The 21,617-nt window shown below is 43.1% G+C and overlaps 1 protein-coding gene across 1 annotated transcript in view; it reads left to right on the top strand.

Annotated features, from left to right (window-relative positions):
* The window catches only part of grin2ab (glutamate receptor, ionotropic, N-methyl D-aspartate 2A, b), a gene marked incomplete at its 5' end in the record, with an annotated part of 58,517 nt that extends 37,318 nt beyond the window's left edge, over positions 1-21,199 (top strand). Inside the window, 9 exons of the mRNA XM_079811977.1 lie at positions 8,894-9,096; positions 9,368-9,533; positions 10,985-11,138; positions 11,240-11,365; positions 11,580-11,809; positions 16,125-16,285; positions 16,410-16,597; positions 18,250-18,488; positions 18,911-21,199. Of these exons, the coding sequence (XP_079668103.1) occupies positions 8,894-9,096; positions 9,368-9,533; positions 10,985-11,138; positions 11,240-11,365; positions 11,580-11,809; positions 16,125-16,285; positions 16,410-16,597; positions 18,250-18,488; positions 18,911-20,692 (3,249 nt within the window). The 3' untranslated portion in view covers positions 20,693-21,199. The remainder of the gene's footprint in view (positions 1-8,893; positions 9,097-9,367; positions 9,534-10,984; positions 11,139-11,239; positions 11,366-11,579; positions 11,810-16,124; positions 16,286-16,409; positions 16,598-18,249; positions 18,489-18,910) is intronic.
* Between the last annotated feature and the right edge of the window lie 418 nt (positions 21,200-21,617).

The following is a 21,617-nucleotide window of genomic DNA, read 5'->3' as shown; positions in this document are numbered from 1 at the left end:
GTGGGAAGCCGATGATGCACCCTGAACCATGACAGTACCTGACAGTGACGGTCCGCTGCCGCCTTGTTCCTGTCGCCAGTCCGAGTGAGGGCTTCTCTGACAATCCTCCACATACGGAGGCATCTTAATAAAAGCAGGCGAAGAAGGAACAATGGCGTCGCAATCTTGGGAGGGGAATAACGGTGGCTGGTAGCCTAAACAGCATTGGAAGTGCGACAAACCTGTAGACAAGACCAGGAGGGAGTTATGTGCGTACTCGACCATGGTTGATCTGGAACTCCGCAGATGCTCTGCAGGTAATACCCAGAGGATAGACTCGCAGTTGCCCCCAAATTGGGAACCCCTGTCAGAGACCATGGGAGGCCATGAATACGGAAAGCATGATCTAAAATGACAGTCACTGTCTCCCTCATTGAAGGCTAGCGTGTTGCCACTAGACGGGGGTAGGCCTGTGACAAAGTCCACTACTATGTGTGACCAGGGTCAAGGGACAGGCAGCGGTTGGAGTATCCCTGCTGGGGATCGATTGGAGCCCTTGCCCGAAGCACAAACTGGGCAGGACGCCATGAACTGACAAACGTCCTGCACTATGGACAGCCACCAAAACCGCTGCTTGATTAAAATACACGAGTCGCTCCTGGGTGGCAAGCTAGTTCGGATGAGTGGCCCCACTGTAGGACGTTAGTTTGTACCGATTAGGGCACAAACACCAGGCTCTCTAGGCACCCTACGGGCACCGTGACGTTGCGCAGTGCCGTACAAACTCTGGACTCCACCCCCTAGGTGACCACCGCCACCACCCGAGGAGGGTAGATCTAGCCTCAAAGATCCACGAAAGTGTGTCGGGCTTATCGTAATTGGACCCCGGGCGGTAGGAGATGTTAAACCTGAAACGACCGAAAAACAGTGCCCAGCGAGCCTTTCAAGAATTTAGCCTTTTAGCGGCGCGGATATACTCTAGGTTTTTATGATCGGTCCAAACAATAAAAGGGACCCTCTAATCAGTAGCGCCATTCCTACAACGCCATCTTAAAAGCCAGTAACTCCCTATTCCCGGTGTTGTAACTCCGTTCCGAAGGGCTTAAACAATGAGAAAAAAGATGCAGGGATGTATTCTGTTGTCCGAGGGTGATCTCTGAGATAAAATTGCCCCAACTCCCACCCCTGACCACCGCCACACGAACTGACGAGACTGGTTGCGAGTAGCAAGGATGGGAGTCGAAACAAAACGAATCTTTAAATTTGTAAATGCAGTCTCACCTGCAGCGACCAACAGAAACGCTTCCGAATGGAGGTGAGATCAGTCAGAGGAAGGGCGACCTGGCTAAAGTTCTGAATTAATTGCCTTTAAAAATTGGTGAACCCAGAAATTGCTGGATGTTCTACAATTATCTAGGGTGGGCCAATCAGCAACAGCTTTTACCTTGGCGGGATCCATTCGGATACCCTCGGGTGAAAGAATAAATCCCAGGAACGGAACCAACCATGCGTGAAACTCACACATCCTTGGCAAATAAGTGACTCTCAAGCAACCGCTGGAGCACTCGCCTGACGTGCTGGACATGGTCACGGGTTAGACACAGATCATACACAGAACAATGCCACAAAACACATGACACAAAGCATGAAATGATTTACTGACAGCAAAGAGCAGACACAGCTGATATCATAAAGAGAAACAGGAACAAGCGACAGGTGTAAACACACAAGTGGACAAAATATATAACACTGTGCTAGTGTTTTTGGGATATTTTAATGCAAAAATCTTGCATATTGTGCCTTTAAAGGAACACGCTGACTTTTTGGGACGTTAGCTTATTTAACGTATCCCCCAGAGTTAGATAAGTCCATACATACCATTCTCATCTGCGTGCGTGCCATAACTCTGTCTGAAGCACCCACCTCTTGCCTAGCTTAGTACAAAGACTGGAGGTAAACGGCTCCAGCTAGCCTACTGCTCAATATGTGACAAAATAACGCCAACATTTTCCTATTTTAATGATGTGATGTGTGTAGTTACATTGTGTACTAAATGAAAAGTTGCGATTTTCTAGACCGATATGCATATGGCTAGGAACTAAACTCTCATTCCTGCCTAATGATCAAGGAAATTTTCTGCCGTACCATGGGTGACAATGATATTACACAGCGCCTGAAAATAGTCCCCAGCAGCTGTATGGTGGCCCAACGAAATATACTGTACGGTGGGGCCATGAAATATGAAAAATATGAGAAACATTCTGTACGATGGCCCAATGAAATATACTGTAAGGTGGCATAATGAAATATACTGTACAGGGGGCCCAATGAAATATACTGTACGGTGGGGCCATAAAATATGAAAAATATGAGAAATATACTGTACGGTGGCCCAATGAAATATGAGAAATATACTGTACAGGGGGGCCAATGAAATATGAAAAATATGAGAAATATACTGTATGGTGGCTCAATGAAATAGACTGTATGGGGGGGGGCCATTGAAATATGAAACATATGAGAAACATACTGTAAGGTGGCATAATGAAATATGCTGTACAGGGGGCCAATGAAATATGAAAAATATGAGAAATATACTGTACAGTGGCCCAATGAAATATGAGAAATATACTGTAAGGTGGCATAATGAAATATACTGTACAGGGGGCCCAATGAAATGTACTGTATGGGGGGGCAATGAAATATGAAAAATATGAGAAATATACTGTATGGTGGCCCAATGAAATATACTGGATGGGGGGAGCAATGAAATATGAAAATTAGGAGAAATATACTGTATGGTGGCTCAATGAAATATGAGAAATATACTGTATGGTGGCTCAATGAAATATGAGAAATATACTGTATGGTGGCCCAATGAAATAGACTGTATGGGGGGGGGCAATCAAAATATACTTGTGGTGGCCCAATTAAACTGTACGGAGGGCCCTGTGCAACTTTTAATTTTCCGTCGGTCTTAATACACGATGTAACTACACACATCACAACATGTAAATAGGAAAATGTTGGCGTTATTTTGTCACTTATTGAACAGTAGGCTAGCTGGAGCCGTCAGATACGCACCCACCGCAGTTATGGCACGCACGAGATGAGAATGGTATGTATGGACTTATCTAACTCTGCGGGATACGGTGAATAAGATAAAGTCCCAAAAAGTCGGCGTGTTCCTTTAAGACATTTCTAAAAGTGTATTTTTACCCACATGGCCATTTAGATCTGTGGTTCCAAAATGGTTTTCTTATGAGGACCCCAATATTATCTTGTTGCGACCAAAATTGTTTATTGTACAAAAGTACCAAAAAATGTTGTTGAAATCCAACATTAACTTTGATTTAATGTTAGCATGAACCATAGAGGCCAAAAATGTGCGAAGTTATTAACATGACATGGCTGAATAGGGAAAACTGAGAATTTGCTAATACATAAACAGCAGCACAAGTGTGATTTACCAGCCTAACACATGGAACAAATACTCGGCCAAAATATAATATTGGTATTAGTCATTTTACCAAGTGACAGATGAATTTGCACCAAAATACCATAAAGTTTGATTGGAAGGCTTTTAAAGTAATCAACAAAATATATAGAAATCATTTTTTCCTCCCTTTTAAAACTAATAAGCACATTATTGATAAGCACATTATTATTTTTCTATCCTGACTGGATATGGTTAGGTTAATATTTTATTATTTGCATTTTACTTGCTGAAAGTAAAACCCCATCCATCAGAAAAGTCCTGTAACCAATTTCTGGGTCTTAAACCACCAGTTGCAAACCGCTGATTTAATTGTAGGCTACTGCAAAAATGGAAGAAAAAGAAATCCTGATTAGTTACAAAAATATAAATAATAACAGAAAAAAAAAAACATTCTTGGACATGTTTTATGTCAACTATTCGTAAGCAGCTAGCAAATAAAGAGAAAAATTAGATGACTGAAGACTGAAGGAAAGAGAGACATGGTCCCAGTGTTTGAATGTGGCTTGCTTGCTGGATAAAATATGCAGTGTTTCTCTAATAACATTTTTAAGGTTTGCTTTGAAGAGCGGAAAATCACATTTTCGTCCCCAAACATAATAATGGATGGCACTTGAGAAGAACCTTCAAACCTTTTCAAACCGTCTAAGGTTACGTATGTAACCTCTGTTCCCTGAGAACAGGGAACGAGCGCTGCGTCTAGCTGACGCTATGGGGGAACGCCCTCGGCGTGACTGGTGTCTGAAGCTACTATCGAATCACGGCAAAGTCTTTGACCGACGTCAGCCCATGACGTCATCAACGTGCGACCCGGAAGTATAAAAGGGCGCCGTGCCAACACATACACATCTTCTCGTCTGAAGGGACTGTATGGCAGATAGGCCCTGAAGCATGGCAACGCGACGCAGCGCTCGTTCCCTGTTCTCAGGGAACAGAGGTTACATACGTAACCTTAGACGTTCCCTTTCGAAAGGGAACTCTCGCTGCGTCTAGCTGACGCTATGGGGAACGATATACCAACGCCGCCATGCTGAGGGGAGTGTCTGCCCATTGGCAGTGACAACTGTCAACTCAAGTAATTCATAGAAAAACCTGAGCGATTCCCCCTCAGGTCCTGGGCTGACAGTGACAGCACTCCCTACGGTCATAGCCCAAGCTATACAACTAAACGGAACCCTAACGCACTGCGTGGAGTTCCATCTAGACAGCTTGAAGGCCCGGGACCACTACTTCCAAAGAAGGGGTCCCTTCAAGGGAATGTGGCTAGGGGACCCGAAGGAACCCCAGCCAGTCACTACTCGGGAAATGTTCTCCCGAGTGCCACCAGGGAGGCCTGACCTGGTGCCCTAAGTGTTATGGACACTTCGGTTTAGCCAACCCTGTCTGTTCAAACAGAGCCTCTGGATGGTGCCCAAGGGGCGTCCAAGCTAAGGGACTGAAACACAGGCAGTCTTACTTAGCCCGGAACTCAGAGACGGGTTATCCAAGAGAGCAACACTCAGCGTAGTGCTTTTCAACCCTTGCTATCGAGGGGAGTCTGCCTGCTCAAATCAAGGATCTACCAGGTGCTTGTGTTTCAAAGCAGTAGGGAGGCCGAAAGGGCCTTAATGACTGATCTAACAGGGAGGCCTCATGAGAGGCCTACGACCGTCTGACCAGGCTCAGGCGGCTGAGCACTCATAGACGACCCTCATTGAGGGGAGCAGCTGAGCCTGCCTGGCGAGTAACCTCCAGCTGTAAGCCCAACTACCACAATTTCTCGCAGAGAACTGGTAATCAAAGTGCCTAGCTCAGGAACTTCAACTTCAAGGAGGCCCTGTGGGCCTACTACTTGATAGCGGGTATTCCAGGGAGGCCTATAGAGGCCTACTACCCAACCGCAAGCCATGCTGGAAACCCAAGCATCCAGGCTCGGGACTCCGTCCTCAGGGAGGCCTTAGTGAGGCCTACTACCTGACAGCAATACCGCCTGCTGAGGTTACCCTTGTTTTCTCAAGGAGGCCTATGGAGGCCTACTACTTGACAGTCAAGCTACGCAGGCTAGTCGGGCATCCTGTTTAAGGAACCCGTCCTCAAGGGAGGCCTATTTAAGGCCTACTACCTGATAACCAGCCTTTAGGGAGGCCTGGAGAGGCCTACTACCTGATTGCAATACGTGCTAAATGACTGGGTCCCAGGAACACCTCAGGGAGGCCTGATGGGGCCTACTACCTCGTTCGAGTGACCACCATCTGGGACTCGACAGTCAAGCTACGCAGGCTTTTCGAGCATCCTGATTAAGGAACTCGCCCTCAAGGGAGGCCTATTAAGGCCTACTACCTGATAAGCAGCCTTCAGGGAGGCCTGGAGAGGCCTACTACCTGTTTGCAATACGTGCTAACTGTTTCAAATGACTGGGTCCCAGGAACACATTAGGGAGGCCTGATGGGGCCTACTACCTTGTTCGAGTGACCACAATCTGGGAGCTCACCCTCCGGGAGGCCTATTGAGGCCTACTACCCGACAGTCAAGCTACGCAGGCTTTTCGAGCATCCTGATTAAGGAACTCGCCCTCAAGGGAGGCCTATTAAGGCCTACTACCTGATAACCAGCCTTCAGGGAGGCCTGGAGAGGCCTGCTACCTGTTTGCAATGCGTGCTAACTGTATCAAATGACTGGATCCCAGGAACGCCTTAGGGAGGCCTGATGGGGCCTACTACCTCGTTCGAGTGACCACAACCTGGGAGCTCACCCTCAGGGAGGCCTATTGAGGCCTACTAGTCGACAGTCAAGCTACGCAGGCTATCCGAGCATCCTGATTAAGGAACTCGCTCTCAAGGGAGGCCTATTGAGGCCTACTACCAGATAATCAGCCTTTAGGGAGGCCTGGAGAGGCCTGCTACCTGTTTGCAATTCGTGCTTAACTGTTTTAGATGACTGGATCCCAGGAACACCTTAGGGAGGCCTGATGGGGCCTACTACCTTAGAATTTAACAGCAGGTCTTCAGGGAGGCCTGATGAGGCCTACAACCTGCCTCTGGGAGTGACCACAATCTGGGAGCTCACCCTCAGAAAGGCCTAGTAAGGTCTTAGAGTTAACAGCAGGCCTTCAGGGAGGCCTGATGAGGCCTACAACCTGCCTCTGGTAGTGATCACAACCTGAGAGCTCACCCTCAGGGAGGCCTAATAAGGCCTTACAACTAACAGCGGGCCTTCAGGGAGGCCTGATGAGGCCTACAACCTGATAGCCGCCAGGCTAGCTGTCCCGATGCGCACATCGGTACATACCTCCAGTGCCTTCCAACTGAAAACGCGCCTTGTTCAAGAGGCCTACTGAGGCCTACAATTGACAGCCGACCTTCAGGAGAGCGTATTTGCCCCTCTTTAACCTGATAGCCAGCTAGGCTAGCAGTACCTTGATGCCTCAGCATCAAGCACCTGCCTTACTAGAGCCTCCGATCTAAGTGGTACATATTACCAACGGTGGCGGTGCCTCAGCAACGCGCCTCCTTCATCCACATCCCAGCTGACGCCTCAGCGTTCAGTCGTTGATGAATACCCAACTCTATACAGGAAACCTGGGGTCTGTAAGAAATACATATTTTTAGTGTAATACACAAAAATGACCACTCTCACCTGCGGCATGCTGAGCGAAGACTCATTGTGCGGTTCTCACCACCATGTTCTACCGCCCTTGAATGCCTGAAAGGGGCGTTCTCACTGAGCAGGTCCGGGCGGGCCGTCAGAACATAGTTCTACTCATCATGGGCCCGCCTCAGGCCTGATGTAAGAAGTGCCTGGGTAAAAAATCATTAAAAGACATTAAAAAGGAAAAAGGAGAGGGCTAGGATGTAACCGCCCTCAAGGGAAGTGATCCATCACCAACGCTGAGAGCGTTGGTCCTGGATCACCTCCCTCAGATCCTTTTTTCCCCCCGGGAATCCCATCTCCTCTGTGCCCTGCTCCTCCACGGAGGGGGGGGCACGAGAGGAGACGCTAGCTCTCTGGTCCTGCCTACAGTCCTCAGACCGTGAAGGACCAGGTCCCGCCTGCCTGGGTGGGGGCGCGGATCTCAGCGGTATGCATGTCTTAAATGCCGCTGAACGAGCCTTCGCCTCCCTGAACTTTCCAACCCCCGCCTCAACGGAGGTGCCGAAAAGTTCAGTCGGCGAAACCGGCGAATCGAGGAGAAAGCCTTTCTCTTTCTCCCCGATATCAGCCAGGCTCAGCCACAGATGCCTCTCCGTGACCACCATAGCCGCCATAGAGCGGCCGATGGCAGCAGCAGTCTGCTTGGTGGCCCGGAGAGCAAGATCTGTGGTGCGGCGCAGCTCAGCAACCGCCTCAGGGGACAGCCCGGCCCCCTGGTCGAGATCCTCCAGCAGGTCCGCCTGGTACGCCTGAAACACCGCCATGGTGTGAAAAGCAGCACCAGCCTGACCCGCTGCCGTGTATGCCCCTGCCATTAAAGCACAGTTTGAGCTCTCAGTGTTGATGCCCACGAAATGCGAGAAAAGTCTGCAAACTTTCCTCGCCAGTCGGTAGCCTCAACACATATCCATATTCCCCCATCCCCTCGACATCAGCGAAGTTAAACGCTGATGCTGATGAATATTGGGTCGAATATGGATTCTTCCATGCCCTCTCGATCTCTGTAAGAAGATCAAGAAGGAATGGAAGGCTCATCTGAGCTGATGGTTTATGTTCAAGGAGAAAACGATTGTGCAATTTACCACGAGCGATCTCTCCTCTAACGCGCCAACATGGCAGCCGCAGCCTGCCTGCAGTACGTTCCATAACATTCATCAGCTCAGCATACACGGTCAGGGTGGCTGAGAGGATTCATACCACTCTCACCAGCCATCCCTAAGAGCACCTGCTGTTTAGTCTCGTTAGCCGCCAGATCGTTGCGACGATCGGCGAGCTGCATCTGAGAACCCATGATGTATGCCAACGCTCAGCCTCAGCTTGAGCGGGACAGCATCATCCAGTCCCAGATGCCAAACTTTCTTCCCTCAGGAAAAAAGCCAGACTAGAGTGGAGCGATCTCAGATTGAAAACCGCTCACACTCACACACAAACAACTTCAAATGAACTTGACTGTGCATGCTCTTGATCCCAGGCAGTAAATACACACTCGTGTGTATTAATAATTGAATTTGTTTTACCTTAACTCGTATAGCAGTTCAAACAGACAGTCCCTGAAGACGAGAAAGATGTGTATGTGTTGGCACGGCGCCCTTTTATACTTCCGGGTCGCACGTTGATGACGTCATGGGCTGACGTCGGTCAAAGACTTTGCCGTGATTCGATAGTAGCTTCAGACACCAGTCACGCCGAGGGCGTTCCCCCATAGCGTCAGCTAGACGCAGCGAGAGTTCCCTTTCGAAAGGGAACTTGTTTATTTGTGAGTCAATGTTTGTTTGTGTATTTCTACAGATGGGACGATGGGAAAACCACACACTGAAGTTGAAGTTTCCAGTATGGCCGCGTTATAATTCATTTGGGGACATGGACGCTGATGAGAACCACTTGAGCATTGTGACTCTAGAGGAAAGACCCTTTGTTATAGTGGATGATGTGGACATTCTTACGGGCACATGTATGCGTAACTCTGTACCTTGCAGGAAACGCATTAAAGAGTGAGTTATGTTTGATTTGTTTGTTTAACTTTAAAGAAAAACTTTAGCATATAATACCAGTTTTGAATAAACCAATTGGTTCCTCAGGCATTATACATCCTGTTTTAGCCTTTAGCATGAGAGCTTTCTTTTCCTGGGGAATACAAGAATAATTGTGTTGTCTCTAATGTGGTTATGAACTTTTTAGTGTGTTATATTTAGAACTTATTAGATTGAGCTATCTTCAATCTTTCTCAGTGTTTCTATATCTCTGTGCCTGTATATGCCGCAGTAATTCCACGGATGGCACCTATGTCAAGCAGTGCTGCAAGGGCTTTTGTATAGACATCCTGAAGAAGATTGCCAGAAATGTAAAGTTCACCTATGATCTTTACCTGGTCACAAATGGCAAACATGGCAAGAAGATCAATAATGTTTGGAACGGCATGGTGGGGGAGGTTAGTCGCTCTAAAAGACCTAATGAGTGAATTATCTATCTATCTATCTATCTATCTATCTATCTATCTATCTATCTATCTATCTATCTATCGTTCTATCTATCTATCTATCTATCTATCTATCTATCTATCTATCTATCTATCTATCTATCTATCCATCCATCCATCCATCCATCCATCCATCCATCCATCCATCCATCCATCCATCCATCCATCCATCCATCCATCCATCCATCCATCCATCCATCCATCCATCCATCCATCCATCCATCCGTCCGTCTGTCTGTCTGTCTGTCTGTCTGTCTGTCATCTATCTGTCTGTCTGTCTGTCTATATCTATCTATCTATCTATCTATCTATCTATCTATCTATCTATCTATCTATCTATCTATCTATCTTTCTGTCTGTATATCTATCTATCTATCTATCTATCTATCTATCTATCTATCTATCTATCTATCTATCTATCTATCTATCTATCTATCTATCTATCTATCTATCTATCTATCTATCTTTCTGTCTGTATATCTATCTATCTATCTATCTATCTATCTATCTATCTATCTATCTATCTGTCTGTCTGTCTGTCTGTCTGTCATTTATCTGTATATCTATCTGTCTGTCTGTCTGTCTGTCTGTCTGTCTGTCTATCTGTCTGTCTGCCATCTATCTATCTGTCTGTTTGTCTATCTGTCTGTCATCTATCTATCTATCTATCTATCTATCTATCTATCTATCTATCTATCTATCTATCTATCTATCTATCTATCTATCTATCTATCTATCTATCATCTATCTATCTATCTATCTATCTATCTATCTATCTGTCTGTCTGTCTGTCTGTCTGTCTGTCATCTGTCTGTCTGTCTGTCTGTCTGTCATCTATCTATCTATCTATCATCTATCTATCTATCTATCTATCTATCTATCTATCTATCTATCTATCTATCTATCTATCTATCTATCTGTCTGTCTGTCTGTCTGTCTGTCTGTCTGTCTGTCTGTCTGTCTATCTATCTATCTATCTATCTATCTATCTATCTATCTATCTATCTATCTATCTGTCTGTCTGTCTGTCTGTTTGTATATCTATCTATCTATCTATCTATCTATCTATCTATCTATCTATCTATCTATCTATCTATCTATCTATCTATCTATCTATCTATCTATCTATCTATCTATCTATCTATCTATCTATCTGTCTGTCTGTCTGTCTGTCTGTCTGTCTGTCTGTCTGTCTGTCTGTCTGTCTGTCTGTCTGTCTGTCTGTCTATCTATCATATGTTCTTCTCATTCTCTCCTTATGTCTATCAATGTATCTGTCTGTCTATCTATCTATTGGTCTGTCTATCATCTTTTTATTCCATTCATCCATCCACCTTTGTGTATTTCTTTTTCATTCAGTGTGTTTTCTTTTTTTGAGGTGTTTTCTTTTCCCTGCTCTGTAGGTATACAATAAAAAGGCGGTAATGGCTGTGGGCTCATTGACCATAAATGAAGAGCGGTCAGAGGTCATAGACTTTTCTGTCCCATTTGTCGAGACAGGCATCAGCGTGATGGTGTCACGTAGCAATGGAACAGTGTCGCCCTCTGCATTTTTAGGTATTAGATTAAATAATATCTTAGAAATCCCTCTGGAATCAGTGGGTTTTTTTATCTCTGCCTTCCCCCATGCATTTTCTCAATTCTCTCTCCTCCCTCAGAACCCTTCAGTGCTTCAGTGTGGGTTATGATGTTTGTCATGTTACTCATCGTCACGGCAATCGCTGTTTTCCTCTTTGAATTCATCAGTCCGCTTGGTTTCAATAGAAACCTGGCACAGGGCAAAGGTATGATACACAACATCAACCACACAGTCAACCAACCTCTGCTTTAAGATGATCTAAAACAGTCAGGATACATAGTAAAAATGTAAAAATTTGAATATTAAACATTTAAACAATAAGAACCTTGAGTACCTGTAGATCCACAATTCTCTTGTTACTTCCTACTCACTCCTCACTACACCCTATCTTTCTCTCTTTCTGTTATACATTTCTGAAGACCCTCATGGACCCTCCTTCACCATTGGTAAGGCAGTCTGGCTGCTGTGGGGTCTGGTGTTCAACAACTCTGTCCCAGTACAGAACCCCAGGGGCACTACCAGTAAATTTATTGTATCCGTATGGGCCTTTTTCGCTGTGATCTTCCTGGCCAGCTACACTGCCAACTTGGCTGCCTTTATGATCCAAGAGGAGTTTGTGGACCAAGTCACAGGCCTCAGTGACAGAAAGGTCAGAATTTTTTTTGTCATGAAATATAGTGAGTGTCTTACTCTCAACTGCTTCTCTAACCTGTATGTGTATGTATACCTGTAACTGTAATATGATCTGATAAACTTCAGTTCCAATGTTCGGGGTCATTTAGATTTTGTAATGTTTTTTAAAAGAAGTCACTTATGTTCACTAAGGCTATATTTATTTGATCAAGATACAGTAAATACAGTAATAATGTGAAATATTATTTATTTATTATTTAGTGTTTTCTTCTTTGATATATTTTAAAATGTAATTTATTTCTGTGATGGTAAAGTAAAATTTTCAGCAGCCATTACATTAGTCTTCAGTGTCACATGATCATCGCATGAATATTCAGATTTTTGGGGGGATTCTTTGATGAAAGTTCAAACATTATAAGATTATAAATGTCTTTAATAACCCTTTTATCAATTTCATGTGTCTTTGCATAATAAAAGTATTAATTTCTTTAAAAACTTTTTTTACTGACCCCCAACTTTTGAACTACATATAAAGAGTTAATTTGCAAAAACAGAAAACTCTTTTTTTAATTAAGTTTTTCTTAATTTTCATAAATCATGTTTTTTATTGTGCATTTCAAACTGCTGTTGAGTTGTTTTGATTAAGTAAAAATAACTTAAAAAAATACAGTAACTTTGAAAATTAAAGTTAATTGAAAGTATGTTTTTTATATATATATATATATATATATATATATATATATATATATATATATATATATATATATATATATATATATATATATATATATATATATACAACCCCAAATCAGAAAAAGTTGGGACAGTATGGAAAACGCAAATAAATAAAAAAAGAAGTGATTTCTAAATTTACTTTGACTTGTATTTCATTGCAGACAATATGAACAAAAAATATTTCATGTTTTGTCTGGTCAACTTCATGTCATTTGTAAATATGCATCCTTTCCTGTCATTCAGACCTGCAACACATTTTTTAAAAAGTTGGGATAGTAAAGCATTTACCACTTTTTAATGTTGCCATTCCTTTTCACAACACTTAAAAGACGTGTAGGGACTGAAGACACCAAGTGATGAAGTGTTTCAGGTGTAATTTTGTCCCATTCTTCCTGCAAACAAGTCTTAAGGTGGGCAACAGTACGGGGTCTTCGTTGTCGCATTTTGCGCTTCAAGTACCAGGCCAGTCAAGTACCCGTACCCTCTTCCTCCGCAGCCAGGACTTTGTAATGTGTGCAGAATGTGGTTTTGCATTGTCTTGTTGAAATATGCATGGACGTCCCTGGAAAAGATGTCTTCTTGAAGGCAGCATATTATGCTCCAAAATCTCTATGTACTTTTCAGCATTAATGGTGCCTTCACAGAAGTGCAAGTTACCTTTGCCAAGGGCACTGACACAACCCCATACCATGACAGACCCTGGCTTTTGGACTTGTTGCTGGTAACAGTCTGGATGATCCTTTTCTTCTTTGGTCCGGAGCACACGGCGTCCATTCCTCCCAAAAAATACCTGAAATACTGATTCATCTGACCACAGTACACGTTTCCACTGTGTGATGGTCCATCCCAGATGCCTCCGAGCCCAGAGAAGTCGACGGCGCTTCTGGACACTGTTAACATAGGGCTTCCTTTTGGCACAGTACAGTTTTAACTGGCATTTGTGGATGTAACTACGTATTGTGGTACTTGACAAAGGTTTGCCAAAGTAGTCCTGAGCCCATGTGGTGATATCGCTTATAGATGAATGACGATTCTTGATGCAGTGCCGCCTGAGGGATCGGAGATCACGGTTGTTCAGCTTAGGCTTGCGCCCTTGTCCTTTACGCACTGAAATTCCTCCAGATTCCTTGAATATTTTAATTATGTTATGCACTGTTGAATGTGAAATATCCAAATCTCTTCCTATCTTTCTTTGAGGAACATTGTTTTTAAACATTTCAATAATTTTCTCACGTATTTGTTGGCAAACTGGCGATCCTCGGCCCATCTTTGCTCCTAAAGGATTAGACCTTTCTTGGATGCTGCTTTTGTACCAAATCATAATTACAATCACCTGTTGACATCACCTGTTTCAAATCACATCATTATTTAACCATTTTACCTCATTACTAGCCCTAAATTGCTCCTGTCCCAACTTTTTTTGAAATGTGTTGCAGGTCTGAATGACAGGAAAGGATGCATATTTACAAATGACATGAAGTTGACCAGACAAAACATGAAATATTTTGTGTTCATATTGTCTGCAATGAAATACAAGTCAAAGTAAATTTAGAAATCACTTCTTTTTTTTTTTTTTTTGCGTTTTCCATACTGTCCCAACTTTTTCTGATTTGGGGTTGTATATATATTACAGTTTTTCTCAGTCGCTTTGGTACATTTCTCGAATCATCCTCGACATTTGCAAAACAGCAAGGGCATTTCTCAAAACAATTCGTACAAATAGCAAAACACCATGGATTACCTGCAAAAGCCAGTCTCTTGCTCAAAATCCTAAGTTCATCTCTCAAAAGTAAATATCTGTGTCAATGAACATGTCAGTGCCATCAGAATGACAAGTCCTTGTGTCATTGTGTATGAATAAGACAGTCAAATTGCTTAGTCATGTTGTCAATATAACAGTGTACTCTGGAGGGATGTTCTGATGTAAATATGGCTAAAATTTTGATGACAATTATTGTAAATTGTAGGTTACACCTTAGTGTGTGGGAGTTTGAATGCAAGAGACTGGACAAGATTCACATTTATGTTTTTACTGTTTGTACTGTAATTTGTTGACAGACCATGTCATTGCGATACAGAAAGGAAAAGACAGCACTGCATAGCACAAAGAAAAAAAAACCCAGAAAAACAAAAGTAGAAATGTGAACGTCTAACGGAAATGTATAGAAATATTCTTGACATTTTATGACAACTTATGCTATGAACTAATGCCTAAATGTTGTGGGGGGTAAGACTATTTAACAGAGACCATTATAATACATTTTGATCAACATGACATAAGCAACTAATAATGTAGGAAACAGCAGAGAATTGTACATAATCATTTGCATGGATGTACACAAGCATTTGCAACTTGTTCAAAGAAATGAGAAACTGCTTTTTTGATGTGCACAAGTGACACAATGATGTGAAGATTGAACAGGTAGCTTTGAGAATTTCAATTCTGATCTGAGAAATGTACCAAAGCGACTGAGAAAAACTGTAAAAGTTCGCTTTTTAGCAAAAGCAGATAACTCCACATTTAATGTTCAACAAAACCAAGTAATTGCTTTGTACTTGCATTTAAAACACACATGTGCACACACTCACACACATACTAACAGATGGGCACACACATACACAGACACAAGCGAGCTCACTCACAAACGCAACGCATAAGCATGTAAGACGTGTATGGTGCAAAAGGATTTGCAGGAGTCGAAATTATAAATCCTCGACCACTTTTAGTCAGCTTTGATGAAACTCCCCTCAGCTAGCACGTCTTTTCTAACTGACTAGCTGCCTTGTCACCTGACTGGAATACTGCTCGCTGATTCTCTAAAATGGACTTATCGGCTTGTGTTCACAAACAACAAGGGTGCTTGTCGGTTTCTGCTGTAAAATGTGAACTCGCGATGCCTTGACAGTGGACAATACCTGCTTTTGTAACAAAACTTGTTTGGGGTTCAGAACGGACTATATGTGGAGAATAACTTACAGCAGTCAGTTAATTTTTTTAAAAACACAGCGTTTATCGATTTTTGCTTCATATATATTACATATCACATATATTAACTCTTCATATATATACACATTTATAAACAACATCTTTGGCTCTGTCAGCCATCTTGCCTATGATTTGTTGCTGAGCTCATCACAAATCCATTGTGAGATTACCTTACCCATGGATGAAACACACTAAAAATATGCAGTAGGTGCTATAAGAATTTATTTCTACCTGATTTCTACCTTAAAAATAACATGTGTTGGTGTAACCTAATGTATCCATTTGTTTCAGGGAAAATAACTAATTTCTCTAAATAAAGCTTGAATAAAGCTAGTTGATTTAGATGTTACAGCATGAAGCACAGTTTTTAGGCTACCTGACAAAATATATTTTACAGTGCGCTGTCTAGTTGACAGCTCACTAGGTTTTAAGAAAGCGTCTGTATGTCATTATACATTTACAAGATGGAGCGTCTGAACTACACCAGTTACTAGGTTTATCTCCCTGGATTTATTTCTGTGTTTGAGCTTGTATTGATTCTCTCCATGTATCTCTATAAGCTGCCCACACAGTTCTCTATGTAATTGATGTATTTTTTTCTCTTTCATAGTTTCAGAGTCCCTATTCCTATTCACCACCGTTTCGCTTTGGGACCGTGCCTAATGGGAGCACAGAGCGAAACATCAGGAAAAACTACCCAGACATGCACCAGTACATGGTGAAATACCATCAAACTGGAGTTCAGGATGCACTGGTCAGCCTCAAGACTGGGTATGGCTGGGATATGCAATTTTCTTGCATGGTCAAAAAGGTTATTTTTGGTAGACATAATGTTGATTCTTCTGTAAATACAGTGTATAAGCCAATGATTGTGCTTTATATGTGCTTTATACAGGAAACTGGATGCTTTCATATATGATGCGGCTGTGCTCAACTATATGGCGGGGCGTGATGATGGCTGTAAGCTAGTAACTATTGGCAGTGGCTACATCTTTGCCACAACAGGATATGGCATTGCCCTGCAGAAAGGATCCTACTGGAAACGGCTGGTCGACCTTGCTATCCTCGGGATCATTGGAGATGGTATAAAAAAAAAATCCTGCATTTCTCTCTTGTTATTTCACTTATTTCATGACCTCTGTATTAAACACTATATCTGTTCCAAACCTTAGTGAGATTCCTTGCTCTCTACATTGGCAGCACTCTAAATGAAATGGAATTCCATAAATTATTTATTTAAAACACACTACATAGGGAGAAAATCTGTTAATGCTCATCCAGATGCTACATAAATATCATGAAGTGCATGATTTGGATATATTTTTACTTGGCACATTTTATTGACACAATACTCTGACAAGCACAAAACATACATAGCACACACAAATATGTAAGGGATAATGTACAGTAAGTCGTATTAGGACGGAACTAGTTTTCTAAACGAATTTTAAATTACAATTCTTATCACTCGACATCTGTGATTTAATGTACCGATTCGGACAGGAGTGTTTATTACAGAGGTGGGAGTGGGAGTTTTCTAGACGTGGGCGTTACAGAAGGTCATGTGCTGTGCTTGCGTGCATCACGTATGACGTATATGTCTTAAGTTATTATTTATTGATATAATTTTAATTTATTATAAAATCTGTATTTAAGTAAAATTCATGAGTTTATAGAAGTGGCTTTATAATAAACCCCCCTCAGTGAGCAGCGAAATCTAGACAAGCATCTTGCTCATAACTGATACATATATTAAAATGGGTAGTCTTCTCATTTTTTTTTTTTCGGTTTGGCTCTATTTTTTAATTTCATAATTGAATTTTTTCATCGGATACCATCCATATTGAAATTAAATGAAAGCATGCTGCAGAATGGTGTGCAAACGGTAGCTCCGGTAGGTCAAACAACACACAAGGAGAAGCGTTAGGATAATACAACATTAGCAATCACAGGCATTCGCACAGGATTTTTCCAGACCTTTTTCCAGAAGGTAAAAGTCACCGCAATCTTTATTGACATTGTCCGTAATAATTACTTTATATAATATATATATATAAGTGCTGTCAAATCAATTAATTTTGATTAATCGCATCCAAAATAAAAGTTCATGTTTACATAATATATGTGTGTGTACTGTGTTATTATGTATATATAAATACACACTCATTCATGTATATGTTTAAGAAATATTTGCATGTATATACTGTATATATATATATATATATATATATATATATATATATATATATATATATATATATATATATATATAATAAAAGACTATTTTACTTTTTTTTTCTTTTGATTTAAGGATAATATGACACTGAAGCCTGGAGTGATGTTGAACCTTTTTTAAATTTTAATATTCCAGGTGTGAAATAATGGTTATAGTAATTAATTTACATTTAACTAGTGTACTATTTCCATAAACTCTTTGCATGGTACATCTCATAAATCTTGTAGTGTGTTATCCATAAAGCGTATGTGTAAGAGATGCCACTTTAAAAATGTATCTAAAAAAAAGATAATTGTTTGATTCAGTTTATTTTTAATTGATTTAATACAATATCTCACAAGGCAAGATTATTTTGCTGCCTATTTAACAGCTTTCTGTCTGGAAATTGCCTGAAATGCTTAAAAATGCTGCACAGGTAAACAGCTCACTAGTGTTTGGAACAGAGCCAGCCTGTTTTTCCATGCATAAGCATTAACTGTGATTTTGTGTTGTGTATTAGGTGAGATGGAGGAGCTGGAGGCCCAGTGGCTGACTGGTATCTGTCATAATGAGAAGAATGAAGTGATGAGCAGTCAGCTAGATGTGGATAATATGGCCGGTGTGTTCTATATGCTTGCGGCTGCCATGGCTCTGGCGCTAATTACTTTTGTCTGGGAGCACCTCTTCTACTGGAGGCTACGTTATTGTTTCACTGGTCTCTGTTCTGGTCGGCCAGGAATTCTCTTCACTATCAGCAGGGTATGTCACAGAAACACTACGGTAAATTAACTAGAGAGATTCCGTTGCTGAAGGCAACCATTATCTGCTCAATCTTGACATATTAACATGTCATGGTGGCTGTTTACCACAGTCGTCTTAAAGCATCATCAGGGTTGGGATTGCTGCTTATATGCTGACAAACACATTTTTTGCTGTGAAATAAGAAAGAGCTTATATAACAGAATATAATAGCACCAGCCACTGTCTCTACAATAAAGTTACAGGGTTCGGTTGTTTGTCACAGCAGGCTATATTACTTTATTCCATCGGTTTATAGAGTTTCAGATCCCAGAAAAAATACATAGAGACTATATTGAGAAATATGGTGCTAATATATACTTTTTGGTGTTAGCCTCTACTACTTCTTTCTCTTAACCTTTTTGTCTTCATTCCCCCTATAGGGGATTTGGAGTTGCATTCACGGTGTCCATATCGAAATGAAGAAAGCCCCAGAGTTGGGCTTCAGCCCTCAGGCCAACATGTTACACCTTCTGAAATCGGCTAAAGAGATCACCACCCTTGGAGTTACCTCGCCCAAACGCCCTGTGAGTAGCATTCTCCCTCCTACCCCGGGCTTGCTGGAAATTATGGGCGGAGGAAAAGGAAACAACCTTGCCCAGAAAAACGTGCCCTATAGCAATACCAGCACCATGCTCAGCAACCGTCACAAAGAGCCACTTAACAACACTCTGTTGCCAGGGCAACATGCCCTGAGCTTGACGGATGCTCAGCCAGGTGTTGCTGGAAACGGTGGCTCAGGAGGTGGAGGTGAGACCATACGACCTCCTGCCTCCAAGCCACGTGCTCTGTGGAAGAAGTCTGTGGAGACCCTACGGCAGAACCAAGGGCCTGGGGATGATTCCCCACCATCTGCCCCGCAGCCTACTGAGACCCTACCTATGAAGAGCCAGCGCTACCTGCCTGAAGATGCAGCCGCCCGCTCGGATATGTCAGATTGCTCTGGTCGGGTGGAATTGCAAAAGCAGCACAAGTTAAAAGAAACTGTTCGAAAACGGAACCGCCTACCGCGGGACCTGAGCGACGTGGAGCTTTCAACATTGCGGAGCCAGCCCAGTCAACAGAGTAACCACAGTGCTCAGATCTACTCTCAGAGCAGCCAGGGGAGTCAGATTTATACCATTGACTCCATTGACCAGGAGCATGGGCTGCACTACCCAGATATCTTCAGCGACCACCGTGACACCAAGCACCGGCCCCCCTCTTCCTCTGAGCAGCAGCCAATTCTGCAGCTCAACAGCAGTCTTCTCTCCCAGGCCCATGAACCAGACGTGATGCAAACCGCCGTTGCGAAGGATAAAAAATACAACACATATGGAAAGTCCGGCGGGGCAGGAAGCATCGCCGGCGGGCCTGGTTCTACTCAGGATCCACGACAGACACACTGCCGTAGCTGCCTGTCGAAAGTGTCCAGTTACTCTGGGCTTTACACTGTACGGTCCCCTCAGTATCGCTGCGATGCCTGTCTGCACTCTGGAAACTTGTACGACATCAGCGAAGACCAGTTCCTCCATCCAGATGGACGGGGCACTGGCGGCGGAAGTGTTGACAGGGCCTTCTCTCCTTTTCTTCCCCAGCCTGATGCTTCCTTCACAGCCTATCTTCCCCAGAGTGACCAAGAGGGCGACGGTCTTATTAGTCACTACCAGAACGAGGGCGTAATCATCCGCCAGCACTCGTATGAGAACCTGCCGCAGAAGAGTACCTCGCGGCGGGTCAGCCTGCAGGACAACACGCCCTATGCCAACATTCCCTCTGCGACTTTGATGCCAGACAAGCCCCTAAAAAACCAATCTGTGCACCTAAACCACACGCTCGCGGGGGTGGGTGTCAGTGGACTCGGGATTGGCCGTCGCAGCAAGTCGATGTATCCAGCACGCCCAACGGAAAACCCCTTTCTCCAGACGCTCCGCGACGACCAGCGTCTAGCTCACGGCCGCAGCTCCACAGACATTTATAAGCAGCTGGTGCCGCTCACATTAGGCCAGGCTGATGGCAATATGCTCGGTGTGGGGATGGTGACCCCTGACCTCTATTACCCCGAGCATGTGATGCCTTATGTAGCCCCTCCCCCCATCGGCACATACACTGCCCCCAGGGCATTGAGCGCTGGGGGCGCTCGGCGTGTCTACAAGAGGATGCCGAGCATCGAGTCTGATGTCTGATCGAGAGAGAGGTCTGAGAGACTATGAAAAGACATGCATGGATATTTCCACCAGGATATGGCTTAACCGTGGAACTCTTGGCAGGATTGTAAAGCTTTATGACTATAAGGCAAGCAAGTTTGGAATATATTTTGTTTCCCTTCTTGGACTTATCTGTCTGAACAGAAACCAGAGTTCAACTTTACATCAGGTCCTCCCCTCTAGTCGAGCGGCAGCTCTGTGTCTTCCAGAAAACATCAGAAATGGTGGGCAGGACGCTCTCGCGCCTTCGAGCGAAGGAAGAGCAGCGAAAGCTGCTTGGAAGTACAGGGGCAGCTCCAAAGAGTTTCCTTTTTCACGCAACACGAGCAACCAAAAAATGGAATAAATAAAACAAACGTGAATCTCCACATTCTGCACTTTTACACTAACAAAAATACACATGCACATACAAGAGGCACAAACAATACATGATCTCAAACCACTGAAAGGACAATGTTAGGCATAGTAATAGAATCTCTCTTGACCAAAAAAAAAAAAAAACGTAATAGGATAAATGACAGGTGTGCTCATGCACACAATGACATGCTCTGGAATAAATAATTGCTTAGCAGATCCAAACCTGATTGAGTTTTTGGAAAGGTGGCAGAACATCTGTTACACTGTTTGAACGGCATGTACGAATGCATTTCGGGAAAAAATCTGCACTGAGGCACAGTCCACAAAGACTGCTCATAGTACAAAGATTAGATTTCCATTCCAACCTGAACTGTGACAAAATGCACTACCTGAATGATTCGTTTCGGGTGTAATCTCTGAAGTAAAGTACGTTAGAGAATTTCAGAGAAGGAAAACTCTGTGCACACAAGGCCTGTGACTCGTTCGTGTCTCTGAGGACACCAAGAGGAAAAAGTCTTTGACCCTCCCCGCCCTTGAATCTGTCCGT

Source organism: Gobio gobio (genome assembly GCF_949357685.1).
Source record: "Gobio gobio genome assembly, chromosome: 3".
Taxonomy (NCBI): domain Eukaryota; kingdom Metazoa; phylum Chordata; class Actinopteri; order Cypriniformes; family Gobionidae; genus Gobio; species Gobio gobio.
Note: the sequence above shows the minus strand (reverse complement) of the source record. Positions and strands in the feature narration are given on the sequence as shown.